The sequence below is a fragment of the Emydura macquarii genome, unplaced genomic scaffold, assembly GCF_026122565.2.
Source record: "Emydura macquarii macquarii isolate MOO-44397 ecotype Brisbane River unplaced genomic scaffold, CSIRO-AGI_Emac_v2 contig_3128, whole genome shotgun sequence".
NCBI lineage: Eukaryota > Metazoa > Chordata > Testudines > Chelidae > Emydura > Emydura macquarii.
This window is the reverse complement of record NW_027133265.1, coordinates 1463023-1476927: the sequence shown is the minus strand read 5'-3', so window position 1 is coordinate 1476927 and position 13905 is coordinate 1463023. Positions and strand designations below refer to the sequence as shown.

Below are 13905 nucleotides of genomic sequence, written 5' to 3'. Positions count from 1 at the left end.
TCGAGGTGTCAATAGAGAAGGTTTTGGTACAAATTTATAAATTAAACAGTTGTAGGTCACCAAGATCAGATGATATTCACCCAAGAATTCTGAAGGAACTCAGACGTGAAACTGAAGAACTACTAATTGTGATATGTAACCTATCACTTAAATCAGCCTCTGTACCAAATGACTGGCAGCTAGTTAATATCATACCAATTTTTTTAAGCATCTCCAGAGGTGATCCTAGGCAATTACAAGACAGTAAACCTAATTTCAGTACCAGGCAAATTGGTTGAAATTATAGTAAAGAACAGAATTATCAGAGACTTAGATTAACACAATTTGTTGGGAAAGAGTCAATATGGCTTTTATAAAGGAAAGTCATGCCTCACCAATCTATTAAAATACTTTGAGTGGGTCAACAAACGTGGACAAGGGTGATCCAGTGGACATAGAGTACTTGGACTTTCAGAAATCCTTTGACAGGATCCTTCACCAAAGGATTTTAAGAAAATTAAGAAATCATGGGATGAAAGAGAAGGTCCTCTCATGGATCAGTAACGGGTTTAAAGATAGGAAATGAAGGAGAGGAATAAATTGTCAGTTTCCACAGTGGAAAGAGGTAAACAGTGGGGTCCTCCAAGGATCTGTACTGGGAGCTATGCTGTTCATCATATTCATAAATGATCAAGGAAAAGGGGTAAACAGGGAGGTGGCAAAGTTTGCAGATGATGCTAAATTACTCAAGATAGTTAGGGTCCAAAGCAGACTTGAAGAGTTACAAAGGGATCTCACAAAACTGGTTGACTTGGCAACAAAATGGCAGATGAAGTTCAGTGTTGATAAATTAAAAGTACTGCATATTGGAAAACATAATCTCAACTATAAATAAAAGTGATGGAGTTTAAACTAGCTGTTACCACTCAAGAAAGAGATCTTGGAGCCATCATAGATAGTTCTCTAAAAACATCTGCGTAGTGTGCAGTGGCAGTCAAAAAAGGTAACCGGATGTTACGAACCATTAGGAAAAGAATAGATAAGACAGAAAATATCATAATGCATTAAGACATTGTACGCTTGCATCCTGAGCACTTGTGCAATTGTGGTCACCTCATCTCAAAAAAGATATATTAGAATTGGAAAAAGTAAAGAAGGGCAACAAAAATTATTAGGGATTAAAAAGACTGGGACTGTTCAGCTTCGAAAAGAGATGACTGAGGGGAGATAAGATAGAGATCTATAAAATCATGAATGGTGTGGAGAAAGTGAATAAGGAAGTGTTATTTACCCTTCACATAACTCAAGAACCAGGGGTCACCCAATTAAATTCATAGGCAGCAAGTTTAAAACAAACATAAGGAAATACTTCTTCACACAATGCACAGTCAACCCATGTAATTCATTGCCAGAGGATTTTGTGAACACCAAAAGTATAACTGAGTTCACAAAAAATTAGATACGTTCATCGAGGATGCATCCATTAATAGCTACAGTCAGGGACGCAACCCATGCTCTGGGTTTCCCTAAACCTCTGACTGCTTGAAGCTGAAACTGGACAATGGGGCAAATCACTCAATACGGTGCCTTGTTCTGTTCATTCCCTCTGAAACATCTGGCACTGGCCACTGTCAAAAGACAGGATACTGGGCTACATGGACATTGGTCTGACCCAATATGGCTATTCTTATGTTCTTACGCAATCAGAGACACAAAATCAGATGCCACTTTTGAAAATGGTGGCCTTAACTTCTGCCTCGGTTTCCTGACTGGTAAATTGGGAATTATGGTACTAACCTACCTACCTACTTCAGAAGGGTGTTCTTAGGATTAGTTAGTTAAATTGTAAAATACTTTGAATATGTAAAGTACATAAAAGTAATAATACTTATTATTAATAAGTTTTAAGTGTGAGTGACAAAGTTCTTACTAATCAAGGCTTTGAGCAACAACTAAAACAGCCACTCTAATTTCTCACCGATGTGCCATACTTCCTCAGGAGAATGATTGGTTCTTTGCTTGCCTGCCTATTGTAGTGGTTATAATATAGATTCATAGCTTCCAAGGCCAGAAAGGAACACTTTGACCATCTAGCCTGACCTCATGTATAACACAGACCATAGAACTTCTCCCAAAATAATTCCTAAAGCATATCTTTTAGAAAAAAACATCCATTTTTTATTTTAAAATATCCAGTGAATCTAGAGAATCTATCACAACCCTGGGTAAATTGTTCCAATGATTAATTACCCTCACTGTTAAAATTGACACCTTATTTCGAGTCTGAATTTTGTCTGGCTTTGACTTCCAGCCATTGGATCATGTTATATCTTACTTTATCTGGTAGAATGAAGAGCTTTTTTTTTTTTTTTTTAATGTGCAAAGCAATGTGTTATTTCCACTTCAGGGATGGACTCATCTTTCAATTCCATTCCTGTTAACCCATTATTATTAATAATTATTAGTATTACCAGGATACCATTGTGCTAGGCCTTGTATAAACAGAGCAAAAAGATGGTCCCTGCCTGTGACAGGGTGGTTTGCCCCCTTAAGGGTATAAAGGACTAAGCGGTCAGCCCCACTTCCATAGAGTGCCCCTTTAATATTTTGGGACGTCTGATATATACAAGGTCATAGGAGATGTTGGTAGAGAGGAAGCAGTCCCAGAAATAAATAATGTTTGGAAAGAAATCCTGTTACTGTTTCTTAAAGGGCCAGGACCTGGAGCCTTGCAAAGGCTGTCTTCTCTCCCACCCAACTGGGATGAGCTTTATGAAGTGGTCCAGCCAGTATACATGCTGCCTCCACCTTCATAGCACAAGGCTTGCCTGCTGGATCCTCTGAGTTTCAGGATTAATTGTGGGAAAGGGACCAGCTGAAGGAGAACCTGGTTAAGGCCCTGCACCTGGCCTAAATTACAACCCAAGTCCCAGAGGGAGAGCTGGGAATACTTGTCTTGAGAGAGAGTTTGAAGTACAGTCTGAGGTTCAGGAAGGAACTGGGAGACTCCTGAAGAAGGGTGAGAAAAATCTACTAGGACTCTCATATGGATCTAGAGTGGGTGTGAACCTGAGTGAACACTTCGTCAGATGCATCCCATGAAAGCTTATGCCGGCAGAAATGTGTTAGTCTTTAAGGTGCTACAGGACTCTCATTATTTTTGCTGAATAAGGACTAACACGGCTACCCCTCTGGAATGTCTCAATAGTGAATGAGAGATGATAGAGTGGGATAAGTCCTGAAAAGCCTTGAAAATACAGACAAGCAGCTTACATTTAATGAAAACATAAAGACTGGAGGATTGACACTGCAGTGGGAGAGAGGGGCAAGAGTCAAGTGTGGTGGAGAGTGAAGCAGGGAGAGAATCAACAACCATATTAATGGAAGAAAGAAGCAATTCTTGGCAGCAAGAGAGCAACAATGGGCTCACACATTCAGCTGCTACATTTTATTACAGTTGCTGTTCCACGAGCCATTAAAAAAAATCACAATCTAAGTAATGTGCTAGGTCACATGAGGCTCCAACCCATATTTTGGCCACTTACCTTATTGGGTAAGCACCTCCTCCCACTCCATCCACTAATTTGTTTCACCTACCTATTAGGTCTTGTAGGTCTTGTCTTAAATTAAAACTGTAGGCTCTTTGGGGCAGGCACTGTCTTTTGCTACATATCTGTATGGAATCTGGCACAGTGGGTGCCCAACCTGGCTGAGACCTCTAGGTGCTAATGTGATACAATGAAATAATAATACACACAGATGACACAGCAGTAGGAAACAGAACTTCATGGCTCTTTTAGGGTTGCTGGGTAACCTCAGGTCTGTCATTTCATCTATCAGTATTTCAGTTTCTTCACGCATAAAATTGGTATGATAATTCTTGAAAAGTGCTGTGAGGCTAAGCTCTATTAGTCTCTATTTCAGACCATTAGACAGTGATGAGTAAATGCAACATTTTCATTTAAGAACATAGGTGCTGTCATACCGGAACAAACCAACCATCCATCTACTGTGGTATAATATGTTTGATGATAGCTATTCCAAATGATACAGGGAAAAGTGAAAACCCCTCCGAGTACTCATGCATCTAGAAAAGGGTAAAATAGGGAGGTTTCTTCTTGATCATGGCTGGTTATCAGGTGTAGTTTAAAGCCTGTGTTCTTGACAATCTACTCAGTTCTCATTTATTCTCAGTCATCAGCAGCTCTGAAGATCCAATTTGTTTTACAAGGACAGCAATTACAGACTGACTAATTTTCACTCAACACCTTGTTATAAATTCAGCAGAGAGTCTATTTAAAACAGAAGCTTCTCTTCTAAGCATTGCTTCTTTAATGTTTATGTTTTTCTGTTTCTAAGGCCTCGTCTACACCAGTGCTGTCAACACAATTTACAGCAATAATTAATAAGCGCTAAACTTACAATGTTTATGCCTGTTCACACAGCTCTCATTGTGTCACTGAAGGATGTCCACAGTTGATTCTCTAGCATCGACAGTGAGAGCAGTGCAGTGTGGACAGCTATCCTACTGTGCAACTCGCCACCTGTGCCACTAGAAATTGTGGGAAGGCAGAGATGATCATAATGCATCATGGGTGCAGGCTCAACGTCCCATGATGTATTGATTTCCGACCCATCATTCCATGGGTTTCGACTGTGTTTTGCAGTATTTTTCAATGGCCTCAGTTTCCTGTGCACCCGCAATCTCTATCTGAAAGGCTGGATCCTGCACTGCTCTCCACTGTTGTTGTCAGTGTTCTGAACACATCATGGCTGCATGTACGGTACATCATGAGCTCCCAATCAGAACAGGAATCCGAGGTTCCTGACCAGCTATGTCCCATGCAAACAAACAACAGCGGATTACTGTTTGCATCCACGGAGCATCTGCACACAGTGCACCGTCACTTTGGGTGCATGAGACAAGCACTGAGTGATGGGATCGCATCATTATGCAAGTCTAGGATGATGAACAGTGGCTGCAGAACTTTTGAATGTGCAAAGCCATCTTCATGGAACTCTCTGCGAGCTCGCCCTTGCCCTGCGACATAAGGATACCAGAATGAGAGCTGCCCTCTTGATGGAGAAGCATGTGGTGATCGCAGTGTGGAAGCTGGCAACTCCAGACTGCTACTGGTTGGTCGCTAATCAGATTGGAGTCAGGAAATTCACTGTTGACGCCGTGTTATCGCAAGTGTGCATGGCCATTAATCACTTTCTTCTATGAAGTACTGTGAGTCTTGGCAATGTGCATGAAATGGTGAATGGCTTCACAGCAATGGGATTCCCTAACTGTGATGGGGCGATAGATGGCACACACATCCCAATTTTGGCACCGGACCATCTCATGATGGAGCACATCAATAGAAAAAGGTAATTCTATCTGGTACTACAGGTGCTTGTGGATCACTGTGGGCGTTTTGCTGACATCAATGCAGGTTGGTCAGGGAATGTGCACATCTTCAGGAACACTGACCTGTACAGAAAGTTCCAACAGGGACTTTCTTTCCAAACCAAAAGATTCCAATGGGGGATGTTGAAATGCCCATAGTGATCCTGGGAGACCCAGCCTACCCCTTACTGCCATAGCTCATGAAGCCTTCTACAAGCAACCTGGACAACAGTAAGAAGCGCTTCAGTAACAGGTTGAGCAGGTGCCAAATGACTGTTGAATGTGCATTTGGCAGATTAAAAGCTTGCTGGCAATGTCCTTATGGCAGGTTAGATCTAAATGAGGACAATATTCCCATAGTTATAGTCACCTGCTGTGTGCTCCATAATATTTGTGAAGATAAGGGTGAAAACTTTCCCCATGGGTGAAGTGCAGAGGCAGATTGCCTTGCAGTTGACTGTGAACAACCAGATATCAAGGCTATTAGAGGGGCACAATGGTGAGCCTTTTGAATCGGGGCACAACGGGAGGCCATTTGAATCAGGAAGGGAAATATTTTGACAATTAGCATCAATAAGGTGTCTTTGTAAACAGCACCGTGCCATGCTATGAATGCTAGCCCACTTGCACTGTGTATCAAGGTAAGCTGCAACCATCATGTGCAGGAGACAAATAAAGACTGCTTATATTTCACAGAGTATGTCTTTATTAAATAACAATTATTCACAACACACACAAAACACTGGGCTGGAGAGGAAAAAGCAATGAGTGGTAGTGTGAGCTATGACAGCTGGGTGTAAGTCCAGCTATCATTCTGGAAGTTGTCTGAAGGGGTGGAGGGAACAGGGTACCAAGACGGGCCAGGAGTTTGGTAGGAATGTGTGAGTGCAGTTTGGGGAAGGCATGGAAAGCAATTCTGTATTGGCTGCAGGAGGAAAGAGGGGAAGCATACATGAATTCAGTCTGCAGCTTTGTTTGCTTCTCCATGGCTTTTATCATGCACTCATAACCTGCTATCACTTGCTTCTGGTTTTCCCTCCTCTCCTACTTACCAATTTTTTTATTTTTCAGTCACACCATATCTCCATGCCCTTTTTTCTTTTTTTTTCCACCTCAGAGGACTGGAAGAGTTCTTGGAACATCTCCTCTTTGCTTCTCTATGGTCATTTTCTTATCAGCAGCAGGCACTCAAACAGCGTGGAGGGGTTCCCCCTCAAGGGCACATCTGTAGAAGCACAATAAACAATGAGCAGAAGCATGATTGTCAGTGCACTAACAGCATTGATTCATTACAGTAAAAAAACCTCTCTCACTGTCCATTGGCAAGCGCACAGCTCACAATCACCCAGGGCATGGTGAGTTGTGTCCAGGGGAAGGGGACACTCAAGCTGGGGAAAAGGTTCTGGATAGTTGTTTGGGGGAATTCATACAGGTAGATAGGGACAAAATTTTAAATTGTGCCAACATTTTCCACAGGTGGGGGTCGTAGAATCTGATATCTCACACCTTAAGAGTAAGCAGGGATGCTAGTGCGCATCTCCTTCATGCGAGCACCTTCAATATGCTTCCATATGCTGCTTGCCTGTGTGCCTCTTTGGTCTCTGCACAAGTGATTGCTGATTGGCTTGGGAAAGTTTCCTACAACGGGGGGAGAAACAAAGCAGCTCTGCCAAGGAATTTCTGGCAGAGGACTGGCGAATACCTCCATGAAAGTTTCTTAGAGCTCTTTCTGGAGGATTCCCATGAAATCTCAGTGTGTATTAACACACTTTTCCACTGCACTGCCTAGCTGAACAGGGGAATGGGAAGCACATGCAAACACAGCTACTCTTGTGCATTTCTATCCCTTCAACCAGCTGTATAATGCAACAAAGCAAAGGACAGCTGTACCTCATGTAACTGACCAGCATCAGCTCTAAAAAATCACTTACAAGAGCTCCCCGCTCCTGCATCCTGCATGCCAGAGCTGGAGGGCCAGGACTGGCTCAAACCTTCCTGGGTTGAAAAGAGGTCCTAGCTCCCCACATCACCAAATGACCCAGTCCCCTGCTCCACATTGTCCTCAAACTCAACCTCCTCATTCACAACTTCTTTGTTGGGGTTCAGTCCGGTGTCTGCTGTCTCCAAGGGTCTCTTGGTGATGGAGGTGGGGTCACCACCAAGGATGGCTTCCAACTCCTTATAGAAGCAGCAGGTCTTTGGTTCTACACCAGAGCGACGGTTTGACTCCCTTGTCTTTTGGTACCCCTGCCACAGCTTCTTGATTTTTGCATAGCACTGCAGCATGTCCCGTTCATAGCCCTTCTCCACCAAGCCATAAGAAATCTGACCATAGGTATCAAAGTTCCTTCAGCTGAAGCAGTTGGGACTGCACAGCCTTCTCTCCCCAAATGCTGATCAGATCCAGAAGCTCTGGTGTGCTCCAAGTGGGAGAACATTTGGTGCATGGAGCCACCATGGTCAGCTGGGCAGTTGCAATGTGAGCTCTCCATGCTGACCAAGCAGGAAGTGGAATTTCAAAATATCCTGGGACTTTAAAGGGGAAGGGACATATGGCTGCAGGGTAGCAGCTGATAGCCTGAGCAGTCAGGATGGGCACTGTGGGACACCTCTTGGAGGTCATTTATTGCAGCATAACCAAGTGTGGTGTCTACACTGATGCTTTGTTGCTAAAAGTTTGGCACAAAAAGCTCTATGCCTCTTGTTGAGGTGCTTTTATTTTGTTGCAAAATCAGGGGAGTTGGGTCAGCTGCTGGGTGGGCTGGGGATTGTAGTGTGCACATCACCACTGTTTTGGTGCAAAAAGCTGCCTTTGGTCAACAAAAGTCTGTAGTGTAGACCAGACCTAAGAATCTACTTTAAAATAAATTGTACTAAATATTTGAGAGTTGAAGACAATCTCAAATAGAAGTATACTATTTTGAACTTCAATATTATCAAATCTGACTCCTTGTTTGGTTGATGTGAAGTCATAAAAGGGATTAAGTTAAGAATCACAGATAATTAGTAGATCTATAGCTCACTTACACTGAAATAATTTTGGACTCTAAAGATATTACACTGGGCTGGTTGCTTGCATCTTAAATACTTTGCAACTATATGCCATTCCCATTGGCAAATGACGCTTAAAACTTTGTAGATAATGTACTTCTGTGGATATTGTAACAACCAGACAGCTCAAAGAAATGCCACCAGAATTTTAAAATTGTGGGGATTAAAAGTACTATAAAAAATCACCATCTCACATTGCCGTATTATTACAAAGAATTTACAACCCACTGAAACCTGATAAATTGACTTCTCAGCTGTGAATTATTCTGTTGCACTGATTTTTTTAAAGAAATCAGATGAGAAATCAGAGATGATGAGTCTGAAAGTCAGTATCTTGCTTCTTGTGGAATTTCCATTTTTCTGTCCATTTGTCAGTACTGTAGTAATTGATCGTCCTACTATTTTCTTTAATAGTTTGCAAATACTTACACAGATAAACTACTTCAGCACACTGAGTCAAGAATGAGTTATTTATAAAATGATTGTCTGATAAAATAATGCTTTAAATGGTGATTGCAAAGACTAAAGGATAACCTGCATACCCCATAGTTCAGGCTGGATAGCTACCACAAGTCCTGGAGGGCAGGAGGTCTAGTGAAAGAAGGATTATATGGTAGGAGAGAACTGTTTATCCTTAAGTGTTCACTTCAAGATTTTCTAAGATTTGGGGTTTTAAGTGCAGAATTCAGGTAAAGTAAGTGTAATAATATGGCTGTTACCTGGATTCCAATGAAATACTTCTATTGTTAACTCTTTGTTGATCGTGTTTTTAATTTATGAAATTTCCAGGTTTCTTTTTAAATGAGTACTAAAGGTTTAAACTGGCTGGCATATAAGGCCCATGGGAGGGAAGGCATGCTCCAAAAGATCTTATGAGGCCTGTAGTATGTTTTCCTCTTGCAGGCTTTAGGAAGTCTGTAGGAGGCTGGGGTGGGAGAAACATCTGACTGGGATATTATGGTAGTAAACAGTGGAGGAGAGATTTTCTATTTATTTAATGTTTTATAGGTAGAAAATATTAAATGGTTAAAGTATAACAAATTAAAAGTCTCCTCACCTAAATTTGAGGGCTAAGAAACAATGATTTGTCTCCTCCAGCCATGGTGTTTGAGGGAGTGGTATACTCCAGGCATGTGGAAACTTCTATGCAACACACGGTGAATTAAAGCAGTAAAATTGTCTTCAGTGAGGAAGCTATTACAGCAAGCACCACACTACCAGTAAAACCATAGTGTCCTTTTTTCACTGATAAACTGCTTTCACTTAGAACAGTTAGTTCTCTGAGGTTCCTGTTTTCATTATTAGCAGGATGCAAACCTAGCATGCCCATTCTAATCCCCCTACTCCAACACAGTCCCCTATTTTCCAAATCCTCACTCACATCCATACTCAAATTATCCCACTGCTGCTCTGAGTCCCCCCCCCCCTCTTCCAGTCTGCTGTGTATAACTAACCTCTAACAAGACTTGAGCCTAGGTTACTGGCCTCCTTTCTTTTTAGCCAGCCCTTGTAAACCATCTTCTTTTACTTAATAGATGTGTTTCTTGGTAACCTGCCTCATGCCTGGAGTATCTACAGCTAAGCACAGTACACAAAACATGTTACTGTACATTTAAAATGTTTGGTGTGTGGCCCACACGGTGACACCCTACACTGAGTCAGTTACAATAACAAAAATATATTACCATTTTTTAAAATAAATGGTGTAGAAGAATTACCTCTTGAGAACTCACTATTTCTGTAGCTATGAATATCCTGGAATTTATTAAATAGAGAATGCAATTTTCCTATAAGCATGCAGGCAGATAAAGTACAGGAAGGAAACACATTGTGCATTGAAAGGAATGGCTGGGACCTTGAATGTCAATTTTACTGGAAGTTTAGCAATGTTGATATTTACACCCCTCTCCTTAGACATAGGAGTTAACACACCCTTCATAGAAATGAATATTTCCCACCTCAGAAGGCTATGGCTTATATTTGTCTGCTGACAGACCACTACCCATTTAAGTTTGGAACTTTTTCTTTGCAGCCAGAGCACCACAACAGATTCTTTTTCATGTGAAAGACTCGACTGCGGTAGAAATTGATAAGTCCATAAGAAAAGCAGCCGTCCAGGGTATAAACCATTACGGTCACAGGCCAGCAACAAGCTCCACCTCGTAGGCAGATGTTCCACTGCACTACTAGGCACGTAGCTACGTGCCGCTCGTTACTGTTTCATGCGTGATCCGAATCCTGTTCCGCAGCAACTTGGATAATGGGGCGGTAGTTGCCCCAAGGGGATGGAGAAACCAGCTCAGCCCTTCCCTTAGAGACAGGCGGGAACCTGTGTCACCCTCAACCCTTTGCCCCCACAAGCAAGCTGGCTGGCTGGCTGTGGTCATAATCCCCTCCCACGGGGCTCCATTTCTGCCTACTGGCTGACTGGGGGGTCCCACACACCTGACAGCGACTGCCCCAGGGAGGCACAGAACCCACACTTCCACTCATCATTCAGCCACCAGTCCATAAACCCATGACCCACTCCCATCCACCCACAGCACAGCACGTATATTTGACTGGGGGGGGGGGGAACGACGCACGCGCGACTGGCGCGGCTCAGCGCAGCACGGCGCGACGTACGTGACGTGAAGGCCCACGCACATGATCAACATCCAGAGCGCTACCGATAGGCAGCCTTTGCAGTTTACATCCCTACACGCCACGCCCTCCCCTAGCGCCAGCGGAGCCAAGGAAAGGGGCGGGGCGAGACAGACCAAAGGCGCATGTGCACTGAGCGAGTTCGCGGAGGCAGCGGTTTGAGGCTGGGGCGAGTAGTTCCTGTTTCCGCCCTCTCTGTATCCGGGTCATTTCATTCCGGTGAAACCGCCCTTTTTGTGGGGTCGTTTTATTCCGGCCCTGCGGCCTTCTGGTCCCCTTCCCTCTCCCGGGGAGGTTTTCGTGACTGAGCCGGTTTTCCCTTTTTTCTAGTTACTCCCCTTGCCCTGTGCTTGTCCTCATGGACCTTTCCGGGCGGGCAGTGCGGCCCCCCCAAGGAGGGGAGCACCGCGGCCCGGGTGAGGTACGGAGGAGCTGCCCTTGACTCGGAGTTGAACAGCTGCGGGGAACCCGTTGCCCAGGCGCTCCCGGGGTGTCGGTGGGGCGGGGCTGGGCTGGGCAGGCGCGAGGGGAGAGGCGCCGGTAGGCCTCTGCGAGCGCTGCAGTGTTCATGTGGGGTTCTCCGCCTCCGCCCCCCCGTGTCGTTGCAGGGCACCGGCGTCCTCGGACGCGACTGTGCGCCTGGTGTCACTCAGCACTATCGTCCCTTCGCGGCCCGCCCTTGGGGCAGCTGGTGGGTGTGTGACCCTGGCCGCCCCAGCTGGGCTCTGCTGGTAGACAGTCCGTGCAGAGGGCCAATAACTTGTCCCCTTCGTCTTTCTGTGTCAGGGCTGGCAACTTCTGACCTGGTGGTAGCAATAGTTTGGGGCGATGGAGATTGTTGTAGCAAAACATCTTTGCTATATTTCCAGAGCTGGCGTTTCGAGCTGGGATCGTTTAATTAGGATGAATAAAGAACGAAATTAGGAAAGAATTAATAAAATAGCTGAAAGTTTAAAGACGTCATTGAAACACACCTAGCAACCCCTCCTTTTTGTTCAGTGAAGGAGGTGTTTAACACATCCTTAGAATGACTGGTGAGGGAAATTTGCTGTCTGCATATTTCCACTCCTCCCCACATGATATTGACACCCAGGCTTCTCTTCTGTAGGCTTATGTAATAAACTAGCTTAGCCTGAAATATAAACTAATGTTTGAGAAATGGAGTGTGCGATGAACTAACTCCTTATGTAGCATTTCCATATATGATGAGTGTTCCTTTGTAATTTAAAGTTTTGCTCTATCACTGCTGTGAGGGTCAGTTAATGAAAGAAATGTATCTTGAATTAGTAATGTAGAATAACGTTTCTTTCTAAAGATGCTATATTTTATTCATTGTATTAGTGATGTTAGACTGTGGTGAACACTTTAGCTCTCTTTCACAATAGTGGTGATGATCAGACACTCAAAATTTGTGTGTGGGGAGGGGGTTAAGAGAAGGGGTTGACCAACCTTCACCTTATAACATCTTCTAGATAACTGAAATGTTTTATGTGGCTAAAATTTTTCCACTATGTTAAGTCATAGTAACTAACACCAAAATGATTCTAGTGTTCTGTGAATAGCTAGAATCTGTTGACCTTCACGGCAGGTTGTAAGGCCCATCTTTTTACCCAGGCTTTTGTGGCGGGAGGAATACATTAAGGGCTGGTATTTGTGTGTGTGGCAAGGTATTTGGTTATTTTCTCATCTCTGGATAAGTTACTGGGTGTTTGGTTTTTTTGAAAGTTGTGTCTTTAAAATTATACCTAAGGCAGTGAGAGACCGGGATAGGTACTTTTTTTTAAAAAAGTCTTTGTTATAAATTAAATTAAATAGCTAATAATGCTATCCCAGTGAGGCATTCACAGATGAATAAAGAACCAATTTATTAAATAAGAGCTATTTCATGTAAAATTGTAAAGATTAGCAAAAGTATTTTTAAAAGCTTCATTCTGTTAATATTTTCATATACATATCTTTTAATGTTCATTTGATTCATTTTATTCATTTCATTCCTAATGAAAGAATTCCATAGATAGGATTTATGAAACAGCAGAGGCTGAAAGAAGAATCCTCCTCGAATGCAATGAAGAGAGCTTCTGGTATAGATGTGAGTCAAGTTTGCTGATAAACCATGTTTGTCTCCATTTTAATCTCTTCTTTCTTCCTCCTTTGTAATGTTGTGTTTGCCATTATTACAGCTATTTAAGAATGAGAGCCAAAACTGGCAAATCCTTACTCCTGAGTAAGGACAATTTGTATGAGAAGCTTCACTGAAATCAAATCATATGCTAAGATAAGTAATATTATGGGAGGAAAATGCCTGTCACATCATCTCCCTGAATGCTTGGTTCATTAGCATTTACACTAACAGTTTTTAAGAGCCAGTCATAGGGCCAGTTATGCTTCCCATAGTTACCCAGGATTGTGAGGCGTCTTCTCACCACCTGCCATTTAGTGTGAGGAAGCCCTCTCTGTGCTCATTAAGGTCAGCTCCCTGACTCCATCACCCTGTGCAACACATGCATTCCCCACTCTGCCTATGCAGGTTCTGCATCCCCCTGCAGGTTAGTGGAAGACACGCTCCAACCTCTGAACATCTCACTGGAGTGCTCACCCCCTGTTCCACAGTATTCACAGATACTGTTCCCAAAGGAACAGTAAATCTTGGATTACATATTACACTTTATATCACAGTTCTGTTTTACACATAGCACGTAACAGGGCGGATTGATTTAAATCAGGGGATTTAAATCACCAAAAACTTGATTTAAGTCAAGTTTCCCACTGAAACTTCTTCACATTTCTTAAACAATGGTGCAGATCTGATCACTAAAACATGTTAATTTACAACTCAATAC

At 43.0% G+C, this 13905-nt stretch overlaps 1 protein-coding gene across 1 annotated transcript in view; it reads left to right on the top strand.

Moving 5' to 3' along the window:
• Nucleotides 1–11249: 11249 nt before the first annotated feature.
• Nucleotides 11250–13905, top strand: part of LOC137141999 (OCIA domain-containing protein 1-like) — a 32094-nt gene continuing 29438 nt past the window's right edge. The window contains exons 1-2 of the mRNA XM_067531155.1: nucleotides 11250–11486; nucleotides 13070–13154. Of these exons, the coding sequence (XP_067387256.1) occupies nucleotides 11424–11486; nucleotides 13070–13154 (148 nt within the window). The 5' untranslated portion in view covers nucleotides 11250–11423. The remainder of the gene's footprint in view (nucleotides 11487–13069; nucleotides 13155–13905) is intronic.